This window comes from Vicia villosa, linkage group LG7, assembly GCF_029867415.1.
Source record: "Vicia villosa cultivar HV-30 ecotype Madison, WI linkage group LG7, Vvil1.0, whole genome shotgun sequence".
Lineage (NCBI taxonomy): Eukaryota > Viridiplantae > Streptophyta > Magnoliopsida > Fabales > Fabaceae > Vicia > Vicia villosa.
This window is the reverse complement of record NC_081186.1, coordinates 52458840-52482399: the sequence shown is the minus strand read 5'-3', so window position 1 is coordinate 52482399 and position 23560 is coordinate 52458840. Positions and strand designations below refer to the sequence as shown.

The 23560-nt window shown below is 39.7% G+C and overlaps 2 protein-coding genes across 3 annotated transcripts; both read right to left on the bottom strand.

Annotated features, from left to right (window-relative positions):
* Positions 1-4115: 4115 nt before the first annotated feature.
* On the bottom strand, positions 4116-5429 carry LOC131619055 (uncharacterized). The gene has a single exon (XM_058890198.1). The coding sequence runs from the start codon at positions 5427-5429 to the stop codon at positions 4116-4118; it is 1314 nt and encodes a 437-aa protein (XP_058746181.1).
* Positions 5430-6859: 1430 nt separating this feature from the next.
* On the bottom strand, positions 6860-9320 carry LOC131620569 (dolichol-phosphate mannose synthase subunit 2). 2 transcript variants are annotated; one of them, XM_058891694.1, is made up of 4 exons: positions 9123-9320; positions 7657-7742; positions 7216-7329; positions 6860-7129 (listed from the first exon to the last, which is right to left on the bottom strand). In XM_058891694.1, exons 3-4 carry the CDS (start codon positions 7303-7305, stop codon positions 6977-6979), a joined length of 243 nt encoding a protein of 80 aa, XP_058747677.1. In that variant the 5' UTR covers positions 7306-7329; positions 7657-7742; positions 9123-9320; the 3' UTR covers positions 6860-6976. The 2 variants fall into 2 exon arrangements, with proteins under 2 accessions (XP_058747677.1, XP_058747676.1); XM_058891693.1 differs by lacking the exon at positions 7657-7742 and having other exon boundaries at positions 9123-9317.
* Between the last annotated feature and the right edge of the window lie 14240 nt (positions 9321-23560).

The following is a 23560-nucleotide window of genomic DNA, read 5'->3' as shown; positions in this document are numbered from 1 at the left end:
GTAAGGAACATGATTTTTTTTTTGATCGAAAGAAAGTTTCCATTCAAACTAAAGAGGTTACAATGTCTCTTGCAGTGGGGTAGGATCCCTGCCATACACAGTCTCCCTCTCTGTGCCCAATACTTACCAGATTATGAGCAGCAGAGATAAAATTTCTAGAAACATAAATGACAGAAGCTTTCCTAAAACTATTACATAGGTTCCTACAGTCAATAGCAACTGGCTCAAGAACAGCACGATTAGAAACACGATTAATACAATCCACCGCGATTAAACAATCTGACTGAACCAAAATCTCCTCGATATTCTTTTCACGGGCCATACTAAGGCACCATCGAATGGCCAGAATTTCTGCCAAGGCTACTTCGACATTCATGGCTTCCGCTTTGCATGCTGATAAGATTATCTTTTCTCCAACGGAAATCACACATCCAAACGCTATACACCCATCTTCAAAAACTCCTGCATCACTTTGGACTATATGCACGCCCTCTCCCTCCTCTGTTACGCACTGACGAATTCTGTTCTTTATTGCCAGCTCCAGATTCCACTTGTTAAAATCCACCACCATATTCAACGCTGTCCTTGCCACCTCTATAGGAGATAGATGTTTTGATTGGAAGACCAGGATGTTTCGAGCACGCCATAGGTTATATGTCACTGAACACACCAGCTGAACCGCCCATTTATCTTTTTGTGATAGCATAGATTCCAGCCAAGGGATGAGAGCCGTGTCCGTTTGTACTCGCAAACCCAGAATAGAAGAAAAGAAAGCTTGCTTCGCATATTCGCAATTCAGCAAGATATGCTCCACGTCCTCCACCCTATCGTTACAGAAAGCACAGGAAGGATCCAAATTCATACCTTTAGTCCTCAGGTTTCCTCTTGTAGGAAGGATGTTGTTTGCCGCCCTCCAGAGAAACATCCGTACCTTCTGGCTGATTGGAGTTTTCCAGATTAGGTGCCATAACCTTTGAGTATTCACATTAGAAGGGCCAGGATCTTTACTAGTCTTTTCCTGCATGCATAAGTGATACGCCGACCGAACCGAGTATTCTCCATTCTTCTCATAATGCCAAATTAATTCATCTTCTAAGTTCTGGCGCGCAATTGGAATGCTAAGAATTGAAGAGGCTTCAAGAGGACTAAAACTTGATTCCACCAATTCCTTATTCCAGCACTTTAAATCTTGGTCTATCAGTTCACTCACTCTTGCATCTGGTCCGAAAGAGTCCAGTTGAGAAGTAGTTTTAAAACCTGCAACATTCGGAATCCACCTATCGCTTCTTACCAAGACCTTCTCTCCGTTGCCGATACGCCAACGAGAACCCCTCTGGACCACATTCCTTGCACTTAAGATGCTCCTCCACGCATAGCTTGGAGAGTAACCAACAGAACACACTTCAACATGGGATCGAGGGTAGTACCTCCTTGAAAGATCTTTTGCATCAGCGAATTGTTGTTATTTAACAGTCTCCAGAATTGTTTCCCAAGCAGACTTGTGTTGAATGCGCTTATCCCGCGAAAGCCCAGTCCTCCTTCTTGTTTTGATCTGGCCATCTTATCCCAGCGAAGCCAATGGAGTTTTCTTTCGCCGTTTCTTGCTCCCCACCAAAACTTGGCAATGAGGCTCTCAATTTCGTCACATATCGCTTCCGGTAGTTTGTAGCAGCTCATGATGTAACTTGGAATAGCTTGAGCTACCGCTTTAATAAGCACCTCCTTCCCCGCACGCGATAAGAATTTCTCCTTCCAGCCTTTGATTTTCTTCCACACCCTTTCAACCACCATCGCGAACACTTCCTTCTTTGATCTCCCGAATATGACTGGCAGCCCTAGATACTTGGCGTGGCACTCCACCGTCTTTACTCCCATCCTGTCCCGGATAAATTCTTTTCCTTCTTCACTCACATTTCGACTAAAGGATGCCTCTGATTTGTCTAAATTCACCACCTGTCCAGAACTGTCTTGGTATTTCTTCAGGATTTCCAGAATTATTGTAGCTTCGCTTAGAGTTGCCCGAGCAAACAGAAGAGAATCGTCGGCAAAGAAGAGGTGTGAAATACTTGGAGCCTTTTGTGCAATTTTCAGACCATGGATTCTTCCTTCCGCTACCGCCTGCTTTATAAGACCCGACAAAACATCTGCACATAGAACAAACAAATAGGGTGAGAGAGGGTCCCCTTGACGGAGACCCCTAGTAGGTAGGAAACTTCGGCATGGTTGTCCATTGAGAAGAACTCGATAGGAAACAGTGGAGATGCATCTTTCAATGAGATCAGTGAAGCGGGTTGGAAACCCCATGGAAGACAGCACTCCTGATATGAACTTCCATTCCAACCGGTCGTACGCCTTCGACATATCTAGCTTGAGAGCCATGTGCCCCTTTTTTCCTTTCACCTTCTTTTTCAGCCAGTGGAAACATTCAATAGCAATAAGCGCGTTGTCTGTGATAAGGCGACCTTGGATGAATGCGCTTTGCTCCTCATCAACTACACCTGGAAGAATCTTTTTCAGTCTATTTGCTATAGTCTTAGTAACCATTTTCATCACTACATTGCATAAGCTAATCGGTCGGAACTCCTTCGGGGTGGAGGGATTCTTCCCTTTTGGAATAAGCACAATGTTGGTGGTGTTAATGTTGCTGGGATTTTTGCCATGATTGAGAATATCCAGCACAAGACTACTAACTTCTGCACCTACGATACCCCAGTATTTTTGGAAAAACAGTGCCGGCAATCCATCAGGTCCTGGTGCCTTTAAGCGATGCATTTGGGTCAGGGCTTCTTTAACTTCTTGCATTGTAAAAGGCGTCTCACACCAGGCCGCTTGATCTTGTGGCAGTTTGTTACTAACAACATGACACACCTCTTCGATCGTGCTGGGATTTGATGATGAAAATAGCTTCTCGAAATAGCCTATCAAAATTCTCTCACAATTTTCCTCCCCCCTCCACCATTGGCCATTCTCATCGCGTAACTTTGAAATTCTGTTCGTTTGCTTTCTCTGATCTGCTTTCTTGTGGAAGAATTTATTGTTTTTGTCCCCGTGTTTCAACCATACAGCCCTACTTCTTTGTCTCCACGCTACTTCGTCAATCCTCGAAAGTTCCTCTCTTTGCTGCTCCAATTTTCTGTATCTTTTGATGGCTTCCTCGCTATCATTCCAATTACAATCCTCATTGAGTAGAGATTCAACGCGCTTCAGCTCTTTTCTAACTGCACCGGTTCTATATTCCTTGAATTGCTCACTCAGTTGCTGCATATCCGCCAGTTTGCCAACCGTGTTCCTCGAACTACCTTGCCAAATTCTTTTAATCATTTGTTCACATTTAGTATTACGGCTCCAATTTTCCTCAAACTTAAATTGATATTTCTTTTTCCTCTCCTTCTCCAGAAATTCTGCCTCGAGGTCAATTCGGATGGCTGAATGGTCTGAGCCATATCTGTGCAGATGAATCACTCTTAAAGGATTGAATCTGTTTATGAAGCTGTGTGAGGCCACGACCCTGTCTAGCCGGCACTGTATGTTGTCCTTTCCGCACCTACCATTGGACCAAGTAAAAGGATATCCTGTAAAGCCGACATCCAAAAGATCACACTCTTCCAGCGCCTGTCTTCCCCAAGCCATTTGTGTGGATGTTCTAATGTTCCCTCCTTTCTTCTCACCTTCGTAAAGTACATCGTTAAAATCTCCAAAGCTGATAGTTCTGTCTCCTTCACCTCTTATCAGATTCTGTAGCAAAGACCAGGTGTGCTTCTTGTTCTGCTCATATGGATAACCATAGATCCCATTAAAAGCCCAACTCTGAGTATCCATATTGTCTGCCACATTACCGCTTATATGATTTGAAGAGTAAGAAACGATTTCAACATCCATATTCGCCTTCCACATTAACATTAACCCTCCTGCTCTTTCCTTTCCATTTCCTGTACAGTCCACACTAAGAATTCCATCAAAAACAGTTCTCGTTTTTACTTTTTGTATTTCCTGTTGTTTCAAGCGGGTTTCCATTAAGAAAACCATGTCGGGATTTTCATTCCTCAGGAGCCTTAACAAGGCTCGAACTGCCCGAGGACTCCCTAAACCCCGGCAGTTCCAACTAATCACTTTCATTATGGTAGGCGGTGTTGGTTATCCAACACCACCTCTGGTCCTTGCTCGGTTGTTACCTCCTCTTTTGGGCCTTTCAATTTCTTCTCTCCCTTTCCACAAGTGTCCACTGTTCCATCTATTATCATGACATCAACAAGGTTTCGCTTCCCACGTTCCACCTCTTTTTCCACTGTCTTTGATGAAGTTGCCTTTCTCGTGTTTTGTCGCCTTATCCATTTACGCTTTTTGCTCTTTCCTTCCACTGATAGCTCCTTACTACCTTTCCCCACATTTGAGATATCCACCGCTCCTAGTGATTCCGCCATAGCTTCGATCTCCAAATTTGTTTTCCTGGGCTCCTTACCTTTCTGGACCCTATTACTTTCCATCAGTTGTATCTCTTGAGTATTCTTTTTAGTTGTAGCGATTTTTGCCCCAGGTTCGTCTTGCGCCATTGTCCGTTGCTGCTCTACTTCTCCTTCTTCCCCGTCTTTACTTTTACCTTTCGTTTCGTGTCTACTTTGGCCGGAGGATACATTGAAAAGATTCTTGCTACACGAGCTGGACGATGTGTCCTTCTTTTTGACTTCTTCTTGGATTCTTGGCAAAGGAGACGCGCGCAGCCAGGCTCCGAAAGCAAGATCTTGTTCCTCAATATCTTCAAAACCCTCTTCGCTTAGGTCACCCACTACATCACAATCTTTGATCTGGTGCCCTAGCTTCCCACAGACAAAGCAAAATGTTGGCAGTCGTTCATATATAAAGTGTACTCTCAGGTTCTTCTCCTTGAATCGCACCATCGTTCCTCGCTTGAGCGGTTTCCTTAAATCAATGTTGACCTTGATTCGCAGGAATCGACCATTCCTGTGAGCTTCCTTTGTGTCAAGTTCTTCAAAATCTCCCAGAATGCCTCCTAATTTCTTCGCCATTGCCTCAGATCTAAGCATTAAAGGTAATTCATAAACACGGACCCAGAACGTTCCGAAATGCATGTTCAACTCCGAAGGTTGTTCTTCCCCTGTAATTCTGCTGAGTACTAACAAATTCCTGTCGAAGCTCCACGGACCATTCTTCAGGATATTTTCCATTTCTCTCCTTGTCGTGAAGCGAAAGAGAAATAGATTCTTATTCAGCTCCTGTACCTCTACTGCATTTTTAAGCTTCCAAGCTCCAAGCATGGTACTGATGAAAGCTTTTGAATTGAAACTGTTGTCCGTCCATAGTCTACCTGCTAATGTTCGCTGAAAGATTTCTCCTTCGCAAAGCTCTTCGATTTCCGCTGTGATCCCTTCTTCTTCTTCCTTCGAAAAATCAACAGATCTCCACTTCTCCATGATACCGAAAGGTAGAAAGGTTAAGAAAAGAAAACACAGAGAGCCCTGAATACCGAGATTCAAGAATGACCACACTGAGTGGTGGGAAAACCAGAAAAAACTGGAAAAGGAACACATAAGTGATGAGGAAGACTCTCAAACCCTAAAGGATGAGAGATGAAAAGTCACGCTAAGTTCTAGAGAGAGGGAAAGTAAGGATATAAACCCACGGAAAATAAGCAACATATAATATGGATAACGAGTACATGCACAATGGACCCATAAAATATACGATAAAACAATAGATAAATAAAGAAACCATGTACATATCCATGTCTCCGAAAAATGTAATTCTTCATTCAATTCTCCCATTCTGAATGTTTTTAAAATAATCCATATTGCCAGTTTGGAGTTGGAATCCAGAGTTTAGGAAGGGATCTAAGTAATGGCAATGTCAAAACTCTAGAGTCCAACCTTAAGGATTATTGTCATTGTTTCATTATAAAACTTCGTTAGTTTCTCATTCTTCGTAGTAAGGAACATGATTTTACCTTCAAAGTCACGAGTATGTTTTAGTGCTAAACAATGTTCATTCAGTAACAATTTTTTTCTCGTCAGAATCTAAATGATTGAAAATAGGATGTCCAACTAGCTTAGAGTTGAATCTATGATTATGTACAATGCATAACATATTAAATGCTCAATAAAAATTGATATATGGTAGCCGTGCAACTTAAAACGACAACCACATTTTCTTATTTCGATGTATCACATTTTTCCAAATATGTTTTTTTATATTTACCACTTCTTTCACAATTCATCGTAATGAAGGACATTCTTTTATCAGAACCAGAATCAAACTTCCTTATTATAATCCACAGCCTAATTTGAAAACTTTCACATGAACACATTTAAGCATTATCATCATAACGTAAAAATTTGCTCAGTGATAAAAAAAAATTAAAATTAAACATCAACATATACAACACCTGCAAACGCACAATTTGACCCAAGTTATGACAAGCATAACTTTGCTTATTGTTAAAAAGATTTAGGCCCTATTTGAAATTGTTTGTTAGAGCTTATCTTTTTTTGCTACAACTTATTTAAGCTTATCTACAAATATAAGTTTTGTGATGTTTTTTTAAAGACCTTATCTAGCTTGTGACATTTTTCATAAACTTTTTTTTAACTTCTTTTTATAACTTCAAGAACACTTTATAAAAACAACTTATAGCATATATATATATAAATCATTTATATTTATTTTATCTTTTGTAATAAAAATTGATTATACAAACTTATTCATAAACACTTATTTTGATAAACACTGCAAATAAGCTATTTAGAACAGGTTTGTTACTGGTTTAGAACAAAATAAATCAAAACATATGAATTCTATTTATGTGTGTGTGTGTAATATGTTGCAAGTAAATCAGAGCATCAGAGCATTGACACCAATTAACACAGTATAGACATACAAAATTACAATTATTTCATTTTCTGGTGTAAAATGCTAGAAATACATTGTTGTTTCAAAACATCAAAAAAATAGTGCAAAACATGCATTATGCCTTCTTCTTCTTGGATTTGAGCATCACGAACCCAATAAATATGCATAAGAGGCAAAGAAGAGCCACACCAGCAGAAACGGGTATTAATATGGCATATTCTTGGGGTAAGAAATACTTATGTACGAAATGATCACCATCTACAAATGGCTGAAAGAGCACAAAATCGATAAACTTATCAGGAAGTTAAAATCAGGAAGACATAATTCATTAAAAGTACTAGACAAGTTACTAACCAGGATGATAACCCAGAAAGTATAATAAGTGAAAATCGATAAGCTTATAATGGACAATAGGAATCCAACCGCTCTGTCTGCCAATTCCATTTTAAATCCTTTGATTTTTGCTTCCTGTTGACAACAAAACAAACGTTATCAAAAACGAGTTCTGCTGAACCAAACTGAAATGATTTTTTGAATTGTTGAAACAGTTTAAAATTCTCAAAACAAACTGGTTTCACAACTGGTTTCTGAACAGGTTTAAACAGTTCAAAAACTGCTAGATCATTTGGTTCTTATTCGACCGATTTCCCTATTTACAGACTAAAAAAAAAGCAGCAAATCAGGCACCATGATAATGAGAATATGAATCAATTGTTTTGGTTTTGGGTGGTTTATAATATTGATCCAACTGCCCTTATTTTCATTTAGTCATATCTTATGAGAGAAACAGATCACCTTATCTATTCTTATGAAGAGGAACTATCGGTTTGAGATTATATATCAGGCTGTCCGTTTTACAAATTCAATTTTGCACAAGCCATCTGCACAAGACAGAGATTCCCGTGAGATTATATTGCAAGTTCCTATCAAGTTCACTCTGGTAGCGTATCACATTATTGACGCTAGATAATGGCGTCGTCCCATCACCATTGACACAAGTTGGGTACTGACTATGACAATGGCAAATTGATGATCCATCTCATTTACTACCGTTTGACTTTTGCTTACTATTTGAAGTTGACTGCAAATGGACAAAACTGTTTAAAATTTTTCCACCCATTTGAACTGAGACAAGAATTTTATCCTCTCCAAAATAAGGACTAACATCTAGCTGATACTTTAACTTAGTGTGACTTATAGCTAGCTACTTAACAAAAACTAAAGCAAGACAACATGAATAAAGCCAACAAAATAAGCTCCAGTTCAGTAATAAAGCCAACAAAAAACTCTAAAATACTTGATAAAAGGAAGTACTTAAAAGTTAAATGAGCATAATATTAATACCAGCCCAGATAAATGTTGTTAAACAATTTATAACACGATAATCAATTCCATCAGATAGAATATGAAAACTGGAACAAATCAGGCTACTAGAGGAGGAAGAGGCAATCTACGAATCATAAACTCTAACACTGACACCGGAACACGTCAGGGAAACTCCGACACTGATAATGTCAAAAACAAAGGACAACGACACTACTACATATATGATAGTATCTGAACTTAATTTATCCATCTTTTATTAAAAGAGTTAAAAATATTCTAATCAAAATTATTGTCTTTATTTTCCATTGATAACATTAATGTTTAACCCTTTTAAATATGTGTGAGATTTGTTTTAAAAATGTGTAAGGTGTGTTGAAGTTAAAAAACAAATTCTTTTTCAATCACTTGTCTGAATTGTCTCTCATGTGTTGTATGAGCGTCAAACGTGTCGTGTAAATGTCGGACATTGCGACACAGGTACTCCTGATGCAGACGCAACTGTTACCATGACCACTATCAAAAATTCTGCTTTTACCTATACTCTGCATTTTTTGGTTCAGATTAATCCTATTTGAATCCACTCAGCTGAACCAAAAGCAAGAGACCAATCAATAAGCTTATCTATTTGTACTACCAGATACCAATTTTAAATTCTTACTTCAAAAAGCCACATCAGTTTTGAAATTTTGTTTATGGCACTGAGTAACAAAACCCTAATCTATGAAGTAAATCCTAAAATCAAATTTGATAGACAGATTTCAATACATAAACATTGGAAGGAAAAAAAAAACTAATCTAACTTGTTAATTATCACTTCAGCATGCAATCGCTGAATTGCAGATCGCGTTGGGATCGGAATCTTATGCGCATTACAGGAAAGGGGAGGGAAACTCGAGAAAAGTAATAAACTGGGAAATATGGACGGGATTTCTTACCGTTTATGGCGGCCGACGATAAACTCCGGCTGTTTTCCCGGCCGGCTTTTGGTTTTTACGATTGCGCGAATTCGGTGCAGGGATACCAGCTTGTTTCCGATACTACAAGGACAGGGACAAAGTAGTAATTTCGTTGTTTTGATGAAGCTTGTTGAGACTTGAATTCTTCGAGAAATTACCTTCTAACCCATTTTTTATATCTGCCACACTCAAATTTATTTAATCCAACTCCAAAAGAATTTTCAAAGCAAATTTTTGATATGTATCTCAAAATTTTTGGTACAAAATATCGGAAATTCAATTAATTTGAAATTTTCGGTACAGCATAGAAAATATAGTTAATTTGAAATTTTCAGTATATCGGAATTTTCAAATTTTAGGTATACTGGAATTTTTAAATTTCTAATATATCGGAAATTTTAAATTAACTAAATTCCTGGTATGTTTCAATTTTTGGTTTTTTAAACGGTTGAGATTTTACCGACACTTTTGGAGGATCCTGATTGCACCGATACATTTGTGTGGTCTAGAATGTATCACCATTTGTATAAATAGGGGTGTTAGGGTTATTGGATAACACATCATTTCAATAAAATACCTCTTCCTCCGTATTTGATTAAAGTATCTATGTATTTCAATGGCCGCAAGTCTGCTGTTCAAACCAAGATTCCATACGACGATGAATCCTTTGCCACCTTAAAAGAAACGTTAAATAATTTGCTGCCTGATTCTGATAACAAAAGGGTGACGAAGATCGAGTTTCAGAAGGACTAGATTGATACAAATGGAAGGGTGAAATACAACTTAATCGAGTTGAAGAATGATGAAGATGTGAAGGCCATGTAGAAATTATTTCGCCGTAGGATAACTAAAGGTCTGATCGAATTGGATGCACAAATCCAAAGATCCGTTGACGACATAATGAAGTGTCTGATTCGTCTAGAGTCTTCTAGTAGTGCCTAGGTTTTTATGTTTCGGAGTACTGTTTATGCTTGTTGTTTGTCATTTGATGTTTGTTAACTATGTTTGTTTGTTATTGATTTTATTTTCTTTATCTACTCGAAACATGTACAAATGTCCTGGCCAAAAAGATTATGCAGTAAAAATAATGTTCATACATAAGATGTTCGTACAAAATATACAAATATACAAATAATACAATCATAACAAAATAAATCTACATAGGTCCTCCAACGGGAACATCCGCCAACCTAGCTAAAATACTGTGAACCTCACCATCAGGGTTCACCAAACCCATGAGGCTATCCAAGTGAACTGCGATGTACTGCAAGCGGCTGTCCTGGTCACCAACGGGAGGTGGAGGTGGTGGTGGTGGTGGTGGTGAAGAAGCCTTAGTACCTGAAGGCCCTAGAGCATTAGATGATGCGGAAGATGGGCTGACCCTAGTGTATGGAACACTGGGGAACCACTCCAAGTATCCATCCTGACACTGCCTAGGCTGTTGAACCGCAATGGTTATATCCATGATCTCACGGGGGGGTTGAGGATATGGCTCTGAAACCAGCGATCAATGCCACCAGCTGGAGCCTCCGGGACCGACCGTGGGATGCCCTGTATATAACCATATTGGCGTAGAAACCTCTCAGGCAAGTGTCTAGCCACATGGCTCTCCCATCTAACATACCCTGAATATAAGGAAGATACCTCAAAAGGACGATGTGCGCGGTGAGCTGTATAAGGTTTCCATATGACATCATCTAACGTCAGAGCATCCAGCCTCCGCCTGTACTTCAACAAGGGTCTGTCTTCTAGAAGGGTCTGTGTGGTCTGCCACCTCCTCGCACAAGGGTCATCAACCGCACAACGCTGGGTATTCCGCTCACAGATGTGAGGGAAGTGCTCGTAGATCCAACATTGCATAAATAAAATAAAACACAAAAAACCATGTTAAAATATATACTTGTAACAAGCTCAGATAACCAGCAAGTTGTCTGGTGTCAGGACGAGATGCGACATCAAGCACCGTGTACAACATCTTCAATGCCGCCACTCCTCAAGCCCAACATGGGGTCTTAAGGTCGCTGAATAGAGAAAGATAGAGGACATCTATATAATATCCAGACTTGTCCGAAAAGAGAGTACATGCCACTAGATGTAGCATGTACGCCCTAGCGACAGCCTGGTACCTCCCTGCATCGACAATCTCCTAATAAACCCTCCTCAACCAAGCCACCATAAGGTGAAAGCCCAGAGTGTCACCAAACTCCTTGAGCACAACCAGCTCATCAACCTCTAAAGCATCCACCACCATGTGCATCGGCGTCGCCTAGTCCCTATGAACTGGTGTAAAAACGTACCAGCTATTATAAGGTGAAATAGGGAATGCACATCTTCCAGAGTCGCGGTCATCTCCCCGAATGGAAGATGGAAGGATGATGTCAACAAAAGCTGATAGTAGAGGTGCGTCCAGCATCGTCAGGGAGCATCCAGCAAAGTCCATCAAATGGAAGTCTCGAACTATCCTCGCCACGTGCTCAGGCATCGGTCTCTCGGGGAAGTTCTTCAACTTCGACCTGTGAGAAGTGAGCTTTAGCACCGGACGCTCTTGTAACAAAAAAATACAATTAAAAAAATAAAATTAAAACACAATAGTATAAATCAAAGTTACATACCTCGCCCTACCATATCCCATAAGCGACATGGTCAACATATCTTATCAAAACGGACCTGTTAGAAGGTCCTCCTGGAAAACCTCCATCAGTGTGTACTGATGGCTCCATAGATGCACCTGTGGTGGTGTCCGTATCATGCACCACCCGCTCCTCAGCAACCCCCTCCTCAACCACAGCCACCCGCTCTTAAACTCTAGGAACCTCCTCATAGCAACAGGTACCTGCTCCTCAGCAACAGCCACCGGCTCCTCACAAATAGTCGGCTCCCGCACAACAGCCACTGCGTCAACCTCAACAACCTCATCCTGATGCACCTGCTCGTCCACATCAGTGGATGCTCTACCACCCCGGCGGTGAGGTGCATGGAACCTCCTACCTGCCTGCTCATCCCTCCGTTTCCGGTTAGAACCGGTCGGAGGAACGCGTCCAGCACGCAAGGGAAGAATATTGAGTACTGCAACTCTTATTCCTAGGAACCTACTTGCCAAAAATTATAATCAACCAATAAAGAAGAAAAAAAGATTGTTTCAATATCAAGATAGTTTGATGGATCACTTCTAAAAAGCAGTGTTGCATGTGCATAAGCCTAATACCAAAAATTAAAATGAGTAAGCACGGGCCTACATGAATCCAATATATCTAAAATTGCCAATATATCTAAAAGTTCCATATATCATCATATTCAAATCATAATACTTAAAATTTGAATAGAACGCACAAGTTACCGGACGCAATCACTTCAAATCATAATACTTAAAATTTTCATATATCAACATATTGAAATGAATAAGCATATGCCTATATGAACACACACACATGTGTGTGTGTGGCATGCACAAGATACCTTAGTAGGAGTGGATGGTGGTGCTTGTCGCATTAAGGAACTAATACTGTAAGCAAGTATATAAGGTGTTTTCTCCCTGCCGAGTGCTATACATCCCATGTGATTCTTGACCAGAAATAGAACTTCGGCTGCCACTGCCATATCCAAGACTTGGTTTTCCAACTCTACAAATCAAAATGTAAGAACAAATTACAGGACAACAAACAATATGGTTAGTGTGGAAGAATTTCAAAACCGTCAATATCATATTAAACTAACCTATCTCCATAAGCATCGCCATAATGTGAAGCAGTTCCCCCATAATCATATTCCATCAGAGCTCTGAAGGAGGTTGTGGCCTACTTTTATTTGGTATAGACAGAATAGGACGTCTATCTCTAGCACTAATAGGCCTGACTGAAAGTGCACGATTTGCAATTCCTCTTACCCGTGCGAAGAAAAATTAAGGGGTGCGGGTCGGCTCCAAGAAGGTCTAGACAATATTGCAGATCCAAGGCCTAGGAGGCCACCTAGTTCATAAACTGCCTTATATATCAAATGGGTTTTTAAAAACAGAAAATGTTGTTAATAAAGCTTAAATGGAAGTAAAATAAAAGAGTTTAAACTTTCTTGTCAGTAAAAATAAAGCTTGAGTTTTCCAAAATAATGTGCTAAATGATCTTTGAAATAATGTGCACATCGATAAGAATAATAATAGTTGGGTAAGGGACAATGTACAAGATTGCAACTGAGGATGGTACCTAATTCTTTTGGAGCATATCCAGCCCAAATAGAAACCCCGTGTTGAGGGAATTCAACACCAAGAATGAGCATGGTTTTTGATGAAATGATAGATTGTGCTCCATTATCAACAAATGCCTGAAACAAAGTAAAAACCCAATTATTGACAAGAAATCAATAGCGTATCATTTAGATCTATCAACATCACTAACCCATATCACTTTCCTCTGAAAGCAAGAACAATGCAAATAAACAATCGCAAGAATCGTGATTTACAAATCTAAAAGAATGAATGAATGTGTTAGAGTTTTACTTACTTGGTTGCAATATAAGTGAGTGTCGGGTGATTCGCGAGGAAGATTATTGAGGCTATGTCAATGTCGGGTTGGATACGCACCAGTTCTTCACCGTTCTCTATGTCCATTGTTGCATCAGTTCTTCACCCTAAAATTAGAATAAGAAGAAAAAAACCATTAAATCAAAAAAAAAAATCAAACACTCATCATCATAGTGATTATTTACTTTGAGAACACAAGTCTGGAGATGAAAAAATAAAGCAAACAATGGCATAAGAAACTCAGAAAGGTTGATTTTTTAGTGAAAGGACCAAATAACTAAATTTGTTATGTTCAGAGGAACGTAAACGCGTATGAGAAGGAGAAACAGTGGTTATTTTTACCGAAACGGTCGGAGATGGAGTAACGGTTGTCGGCAGCGACCTTATTTGACACTAAATTCAAACTGATCAATTAGAAATCCCTTGAAATGAGGAGTGCGAATAGGCCTTTGGTTTTTTCATTAGAGGTTGTGGTGGCCGATAATAAGAGGAGAAAGGAGGTGGAGGCGGTGTTTTTAGGGTTTTCGGGAGAGAAGAGAAAAGAAGACGGGGAGAAAAAGAGAGAAGTGGTGGTCGTGAAGAGGATTGTTCAATTGAAATTAGGGAAAGGGTAAGGGAAAGAGGGAAAAGCTTTTTGAAAATATTATGCCACTTGGAGGAAAGCAAACATTTGATTGGTTAATAACATTTAATTTAGTAAATTACAAAAAAGGATATTTTGTAGTGTAAATAAAATTTGAGTTAAATGGTACCAATCGTTAGTTGGTTCAGTGGTGATTGGCGCTGGACTTGGTAGGGAGAACCACGGTTCGATCCCCCGCAACTGCGATCGGGAGGGGGATGGAACCACTTGATGCCAGAACTCGCCCCCGAACCGGACTAAACCTGTGGTATAAAGCCAAAAAAAATTGAGTTAAATGGTAATATAGAATATTTGGTAGTATGTTTTATTAATAGGTAGATAGTTGATGAGGTTGTTGTCATGTGCGCGCTTTAGGAAGAAGCCTTCTAAAGACACCTTGCGGATGAATACTTTCGAAGCCACTCCAAAAGCTTTCTTTCAAACCATGAAATAAAATATGTTTTTTTTCTATTATGATTTAGTGTGTATCTATGGCACTTAATAAATTTATAGAAATTAAAAATATATGAATTTTCATGTTTCTCTATTCTTGTCAAGTACTTAATAGCACTCTAATTAAATTTTTATGAACATATCAATGTTTATCCCAATGATATACTTAGTTATGGTCAAGCTAATATAACTTTCTTTGCAGCCTAAGTATCATGATTACTTTAATTTTATTCAATCTAAATATTCATTTTCTCCAGGGTCTATATATTTATTTGAAGAAAATTCCACGAGAAAAAAAAATAGTAATAAAATATGTCTTTCTTAATGAGCGAGAAAGATGTGAAAAAATGGTTTTTAAGATTAATTTTACTATGAATAAGAAAGATATGAGCACGAAAAAGTATCCCAGTAGGCATCAATACATAGTGAGAAAAAGATGTTATAAAGGGAACATCGTACATAGTTTGAGGTAATGCACGTGTCTAGTGCTGCTGAAGATTCACAACATGGGTTTGGATTGTCATCTTAGAGTTAGGATTCTCGGTATCTCGACATACCTCATGCTCGTGGTCATTGATCGGTCACCATTTCTAGTAAGTTTCCACACCTTTTTCCGATCAAAAGTTGTAATCTTGGTAATACAAAGTGGCATTGTTTTAAGTTTTTATATAAGTTCCTTAGTTTTTCGGTTGTTTGAGCTTTTACATTATTAGTGTGTTTAAGCTTCATAAAAATGCCATTTTATGCGTTGGTTGTTAGTATGTTGTTGGCCAGGTTAATCCCGAGAAAGATGGCGCTCCGAGGCGAGAAAAAGGAGCTGAAAGAGCTAAAGAAGAGGCCAACACGGGCACCCGTGTGCACCCACACGGCCGTGTCAAAAGCTGCCTGGAAAGTGGATTCTGGAGAGCAAAACAGAGGTTTTACACGGGCACCCGTGTTCCTGCACACGGCCCGTGTGGAAAAGTGCCCAGAAAGTGAATTTTGAGGTGAGGGCCAGATGGACAACACGGGCACCCGTGTTCCTGCACACGGCCCGTGTTGTTGAGCGCGGGCAGATGTTCTAATTTTGATATTTTGGAAACCTTGGGCCTCATTAAGGGTATTTCGGTCATTCCGGATACTGAGTGAGTGAAGCAACACTACTAAAACCTAACGGGAAGAAGGATTGAGGCATCTTGGATCATTGAGCATAGAGAATTACAGAGAAAGAAGAGTCAAGGGTTTTGGAAGAAGATCTTCAAGAGCACTGGCGATTGGAGATCATATCAACCACTAATTTCTTGTAATGACTTCAATTACTCTTGTTGTTTTCTTTATCATTATGAGTAGCTAAACAACACTATGCTAGGGGTGATGTCCCTGAATCTTTTTATGTGATGAATTGTCACAACCGTTGTTGATGAATTTGATGTTTAATTATAAATTGAGTTTTTGATTCATTGTTCTTAATGCTTTATTATATTGGAAAGTATCTTATCGTTCTACGGTTAGGGTTTGGCGTGACAAACCTCCCTAATGCTTGTGAATCAAAACACTTCCGGCAAATCGCTTAGGAATAAGGATTGCACTTTAGTGATCATTCATTCTAGACTCTAATGCATAAAAGACCTAATACTAAATTCAGTTATTGAGGAATTGAGATTGTCTAATTAGTGTTAAGGGGTTCTTCACTAAGGAATTAGGGAGAACTATTTATAGAATTGATACACAGTTATAATTAAATCATCTCATGAACACGGTGGTTTCAAGGAGTTACATAGGATTCATACATCTACCTTAGCATATCTGCTCATATTTGCACCAAGCTATCTTTTATTTAGTGTTTTATTTATTTCTAGTAATTCTAATTAATCAAACAAACCAAAACAACCCCCATGATATTTTTGTTCAATTGAATCATTGTGAAACTTGTAGTTTACACGCAGTCCGCGAGTTCGATACTGGGTATTTACCCTTCTTTACTACTACATCGAGGAAATAGTACACTTGCTATAATTTCACGATCAAGTTTTTGGCGCCGTTGCCGGGGACTGCCAAACTATAAGCCGAACTTTAAGTCAATTGAAATTTTGTTGCTCTGCGACCAAAATTTTATTTTTATCTGTTAATTTTAATTTCGTTGCAGTCTTGTATCTGTTCTAACTGTTGTCTAACTGTTTATGCGAGGTCAGACCTCAGCTAAATTTTCCTTTGACACAGAACCAGAAAGAGCTCTGCACGAGAGACGCCGCAAGGCAAGACTTGAAAGACTGGCAGCACCAAGTGCAAGTCTTAGTGTTCCACATCAGGAAAGCGACGACGAAGTGTCTGTGCACTCGGAGCACAGCGACTCTGACTTTGACAGGGAGGTAGTTCAGGAACCAGTTAACATGGCTGGAAATCAACCTCCTGCAGAAAGATTGTTAGGGGACTATGGAGGGGCAAATGCTCACCCCAACCGGATGACTATTGTTAATCAACCTGTGAATGTGGCACATTTTCAATTGCATCCGTCCACCATTCGCCAGTTAGAGAGCAAGCCGTTCTCCGGAAGAATTAACGAGGATGCAAATAAGCATCTTCAGAGATTTCTCACTACGACAACTTCGTTGAAGATAGAAGGTCATTCAGAGGAGGCTAAGAGACTTGTTATGTTCCCGTTTACACTTACTGATGACGCAGAGGAGTGGTTTTACTCACTTCCGGCTGCAAGTATCACGACATGGCAAGAGATGGAAACGGCATTCCTCAACGAATACTTTCCTGCGTCGGTGTTTATCCGAAAAAGATACGATATTGTCAATTTCAAACAAAAAGAGGGGGAATCATTAGGGGATGCATACAAGAGGTTCAAAAGGTGTTTGACTGCATGTCCTACTCATAACATGGACGCTACCGAGCAAATGCAGAATTTCGTGAATGGGTTGCGACTAAAGACAAAGCAGCTTATTGATACCGCTGCTGGTGGTTCAACAAATTTTGCTACAGCCACAGTTATGAAAAGAATCATAGAGGCAATTGCTGCTAACGAGCATCTTGAGTTGTATGATCGTACCATGAGCCAACCGGAGGGCAAAATTGATTTGAAGTTGCCAGAACAGGTTGTAAAGATGGAGGATCAGATTGCTGCAGAGGTAGAGAGAAGGTTAAAAAAGATGAATATTGGAACTCAGACAGTAGCACAGGTGGAACCAGTTAAAGCGGTTCTTTGTGAAATATGTGGTGGACCGCACTTTGCTATGCATTGTGTAGCAACTCAAGAACAGGTTGAGCAGATTCATATGTTGAGGCAAAACAATCCTTATGCCAACACATATAATCCGGGGTGGAAAAATCATCCGAATTTCTCATGGAAAGACCAGCAAGGAAACGTCCAGAAGCAGGTTCAAGGACAACAACCATATCAACCTCAGACTCAACAATATCAACCACAGGGGCAACAATATCGTCCGCAACAACAACCATACCAACAACCTCCATATCAGCAACAATTCCAACATCATCCTCAACAATTTCAACAACAGGTACCAAAGAAAGAAGATTGGGAGATAGCTCTTGAAAAAGTGGCAACCCAAAACTCTCAGTTTCAAGAAGAGACAAGAGCCAACCTCAGGAACACCACAGCTTCAATTAAAAATCTTGAAGTTCAAATGGGTCAAATAGCACAACATCTCACTCTACAGGCACAAGGAAACTTTCCGAACGAAACTGTGAAAGATCAGAAAAATCTAGAGAAGATCAATGCTGTTTCAACAAGGAGTAAAAAGGTGTTAGAATCGGAAAAAGAAAAAGAAGAGAGAGATGACCCTATGGTGATAGAGGTAGATTTGGAAATAAGAGAGAACCCAAGAGAGCCAGAAGTGGTGATACCACCGGTTAAACCAGCTGAAGAAAAAATTAAAAAAGATGCTGAACCGGTAATTAAACTACCCTTCCCTTCAAGAGTAACAAAGAAGAACTCAAAAGAGAAAGACTTTAAGAAGTTCACTAAATTGTTCAAAAGGTTAGAGGTGAATCTACCTTTTTTTGAAGCACTTGAACACATGCCTTTGTATAAGAAATTTATGAAGGAGGTGTTGGCGAAAAAGAGATCACTAGGAGGAGAACCAAAAATTGTAATCGAGAAGTGTGGTATAGTCTCTTCAGCAAGAAAGATCCCAATTAAGAGGAAAGACCCTGGGGCGGTGGCGATACCATGCACTATCAAGAATATAGCATTTAAAAAGGTACTCCTCGATTCTGGTTCTAGTGTGAGTTTAATGCCTTTATCCATTTTCAAAAAGCTTGAATTAGAAAAGATTAGTGAAAGTAAGACACAGTTAAGGTTCGCCGATCACACCGTTAAGAAATCCTATGGGGTAGTTGAAGATGTACTAGTGGAAGTTGATAAGTTTGTTTTCCCTGTTGACTTCCACATCATGGACATTCCGGAAGATGAAGAAACTCCTATCCTTCTCGGGAGACCCTTTTTGTCAACAGGCCGCTGTAATTTTGACATTGAAAAAGGGACGCTAACGCTGAAATCATTTGATGAAGAAGTAACCTTGAAGATGTTAGGAGTCAGGAAACATAGGTCAGATGTGAATGAGAAAACCTCAACTGGTATGACGGAAGGTGAACAAGAAGACAAAAATCTTAAAAATCTCCAAGAAAAAGTTTCTAGCATAGCCTCTATGATGGAACCAACTTATGTAGCTGTCAAAAGTCCTAAGAAAGCTAAAGAAGTAGAGAAAAATATGGGAAGCAAATTGAAGAGAAAAGTTATCCAGGCTTTTCATCTTCATGAGTTCGCGGTTGCGGAAGTGGCAAGCAACAAGGTTTGGAAAAGGAAATACCCTCCATAACAAAGGTTAATGGACCGTCGAGCCATGCGACGTTAAACGAAGCGCTTCGTGGGAGGCAACCCACGGTTTTAATAATTAATTTTTCTGTTTGTTTGTTTTATTTTCAGGAAATAAAAGAGAGCATCTCTAGTGGAAGCTAGGAAGTGATCATTGGAATGCAATACCTCTGTAAGAAACCTCTCCAAGGCTGGTTCTAAAACATTGAGGACAATGTTTAGTTCAAGTGTGGGGGAGGTTCTTATTTTAGTTGCTTTATTGTTTTGCTTTCCGTTTTGAATTCATAGTTTAGTTTGTTTAATTTGAACCATTTTCTTTTGTCTTTCTGTTATTGTGTTTATTTCAAGTTTTTAGTGCTGCCATGGTGTTACCAGGTTGGATACAAGTCGGAGGGGGGAAAATGACTAGATAGTGGTTGAACAACACATTCCACACTTGATCTCCGCAGGCACCACGGAAGCTGACACAATCAAAGAAAAGAAGGTAGGACGCAAGAAGTCGACACTGAACCAAGAGAGAGTATGGTGAACTTTTGATGAAAGGAAATGGCAAAACACTTAGAGTACGTTGAAGCATGCAAGCTTAACCGACCCGGTGAGACATCAGAGCCAAATGCATAACATCCATATGAGAGTCAAGTTCAGGTATGGCACTATTCACTTTGATTTTGCGTATTTTCTCATAACACAAGCACACTATGAAAGCGCACACTGAGGCAAGTTTTTTTTTGTTTTAACCCCGAGCCTTTTTAACCATCCCGTTTGCATGTTATCCATTGTTAACCCCCTTTGAGCCGTAATTTTTATTTTTGTTCATCGTGTTATTTTTCCACCACTTGCCTTCTCATTGTTTGTATCATTGCTCGGCATTCATAATAGATCACTCGAAAGACATAAAAAGATCTAAGTGTGGGGTTGTAAACCATTGAAGAGTGGAACAAGAAAAGAGTACAAGAAAAGAAAAAAATTTTTGAATATAGATCTTATGAAAACAAAAAGAAAAAAAAAAGAGAAGAGAAAAAGAATAATGCATGTACCCTTGTCCATTTTTAGCTAAAGAAGGTTTAAACCCCATTCTTAAGATACAGATCAAAATGAGTGAAGAAGTGAACCCTATGAGATGCCGAGCACTTAAAACCAATCGTTATCCCATTCCTTGTTAACCCACCAAACCTAAGCCACGTTACAACCCGAAGACCTCATAAAGTGTGTGTGATCCTTGTGTGTAGTGATTTGAGAATTTATTCAAAGTTAAAAGTAATATGCATGCCTTGATACTATGAGTGTAAACACCTTAACCCGGAGAGATTTTGTGAGAATGTGAAAAGCTTGCAGGTGATAGACGTGCTCGAAGATGGGAATGCCATGGATAGTCGGAAGAAGGGAACCTTACACTTGATTGCTAAGTGTAGGAACCTTGCGAAAAACCTGGTTGTGTTGTGGAGAAAAGAATCTTGTCGGTGACCTTTTGTTTTGACTCGATACATCACTTGAGGACAAGCAATGAGATAAGTGTGGGGTTGTGATCGGTCACCATTTCTAGTAAGTTTCCACACCTTTTTCCGATCAAAAGTTGTAATCTTGGTAATACAAAGTGGCATTGTTTTAAGTTTTTATATAAGTTCCTTAGTTTTTCGGTTGTTTGAGCTTTTACATTATTAGTGTGTTTAAGCTTCATAAAAATGCCATTTTATGCGTTGGTTGTTAGTATGTTGTTGGCCAGGTTAATCCCGAGAAAGATGGCGCTCCGAGGCGAGAAAAAGGAGCTGAAAGAGCTAAAGAAGAGGCCAACACGGGCACCCGTGTGCACCCACACGGCCGTGTCAAAAGCTGCCTGGAAAGTGGATTCTGGAGAGCAAAACAGAGGTTTTACACGGGCACCCGTGTTCCTGCACACGGCCCGTGTGGAAAAGTGCCCAGAAAGTGAATTTTGAGGTGAGGGCCAGATGGACAACACGGGCACCCGTGTTCCTGCACACGGCCCGTGTTGTTGAGCGCGGGCAGATGTTCTAATTTTGATATTTTGGAAACCTTGGGCCTCATTAAGGGTATTTCGGTCATTCCGGATACTGAGTGAGTGAAGCAACACTACTAAAACCTAACGGGAAGAAGGATTGAGGCATCTTGGATCATTGAGCATAGAGAATTACAGAGAAAGAAGAGTCAAGGGTTTTGGAAGAAGATCTTCAAGAGCACTGGCGATTGGAGATCATATCAACCACTAATTTCTTGTAATGACTTCAATTACTCTTGTTGTTTTCTTTATCATTATGAGTAGCTAAACAACACTATGCTAGGGGTGATGTCCCTGAATCTTTTTATGTGATGAATTGTCACAACCGTTGTTGATGAATTTGATGTTTAATTATAAATTGAGTTTTTGATTCATTGTTCTTAATGCTTTATTATATTGGAAAGTATCTTATCGTTCTACGGTTAGGGTTTGGCGTGACAAACCTCCCTAATGCTTGTGAATCAAAACACTTCCGGCAAATCGCTTAGGAATAAGGATTGCACTTTAGTGATCATTCATTCTAGACTCTAATGCATAAAAGACCTAATACTAAATTCAGTTATTGAGGAATTGAGATTGTCTAATTAGTGTTAAGGGGTTCTTCACTAAGGAATTAGGGAGAACTATTTATAGAATTGATACACAGTTATAATTAAATCATCTCATGAACACGGTGGTTTCAAGGAGTTACATAGGATTCATACATCTACCTTAGCATATCTGCTCATATTTGCACCAAGCTATCTTTTATTTAGTGTTTTATTTATTTCTAGTAATTCTAATTAATCAAACAAACCAAAACAACCCCCATGATATTTTTGTTCAATTGAATCATTGTGAAACTTGTAGTTTACACGCAGTCCGCGAGTTCGATACTGGGTATTTACCCTTCTTTACTACTACATCGAGGAAATAGTACACTTGCTATAATTTCACGATCAGTCATCATCTTGATTGAGTGTGGATTGAGGGTGACGTGAGGAACTCCTCGACCTTGATGAAAGCCTCCTCACACTCGGAGGCCCATTCAAACTTCTCCTTTTTCCTTCGGGCGGCGAAGAAAAGGAAAGCTTTGTTGCCTGCACAAGTGAGGAAGTGAGATAGGGCAACATGTTAGTGGGGCTTCTCATATCAATGACCGCCTGACACATGTCTAGATTTTGGGTTCAATCCCTCTCCTTATCAGCATAAAACCCATTAATTTCCCCGCCTAAACTCCAAAAGAGAATTTGACGGAGTTTAGGCACATATCATACCTTCTTACTCACTGCAAAATGTCCTTCAAGTCGTCGGTGTGACTCTTCCTATCCACCGTTTTGATAAGCATGTTGTTGATATATACCTCTAGATTTCTCCCAATCTGATGGAAGAAAACTGCGTTCATGAGTCACTGGTACGTGGCGTCAGCGTTCTTGAGGACGAAGAGCATGACATTGTAGTAGTAGTTGACATGGTTCAACATGAATGTGATTTTAAATGCATCCATGGGATCCATCCAGATCTAGTTATATCTGAGTAGTCATCCATAGAATTTAACATGTGGTAGCCTAACGACTCGTCGATTAGACAGTTAATGTTTGACACTGGATATGGATTCTTGAGGAAGGCACCATTCAGATCCGTGAAGTCCTACGCACATGCGCCATTTGTTGTTGGCCTTTCGCACCAGAATTAAGTTGGCTAGTCAAGTGGGGTACTTCATTTCAGTGATGAATTCAGCCTCGGATAACTTTTCCACCTCTTCATCAATGGTAACCTTATTTTCCTCGTCTACCTTTCATTTCCTCTACGTTATTGATTTTGAGGATAGATGGATAGCAAGGCGATGAATTATAACTTTGGCGTCTATACCTGGTATGTTTGAGGGGGCCCAAACGAACAGGTCGACGTTCCTTCTGAGTCGGTCATATCTTCCCCTGCATACAAGGAAATGCATATCTTCGTGACTTGATAAGTGTTGGGTCATATTTGGACTTCCTTCAAGTCTTCCATGGAC

Excerpts from the sequence above, each read along its gene's own strand:
- LOC131619055 (XM_058890198.1), bottom strand. The coding sequence starts at position 5,429 with ATGGAGAAGTGGAGATCTGTTGATTTTTCGAAGGAAGAAGAAGAAGGG.
- LOC131620569 (XM_058891694.1), bottom strand. The coding sequence starts at position 7,305 with ATGGAATTGGCAGACAGAGCGGTTGGATTCCTATTGTCCATTATAAGC. Across the intron at positions 7,130-7,215 it reads CTTTCTGGGTTATCATCCTG|CCATTTGTAGATGGTGATCA; the intron begins GTTAGTAACTTG and ends GTGCTCTTTCAG.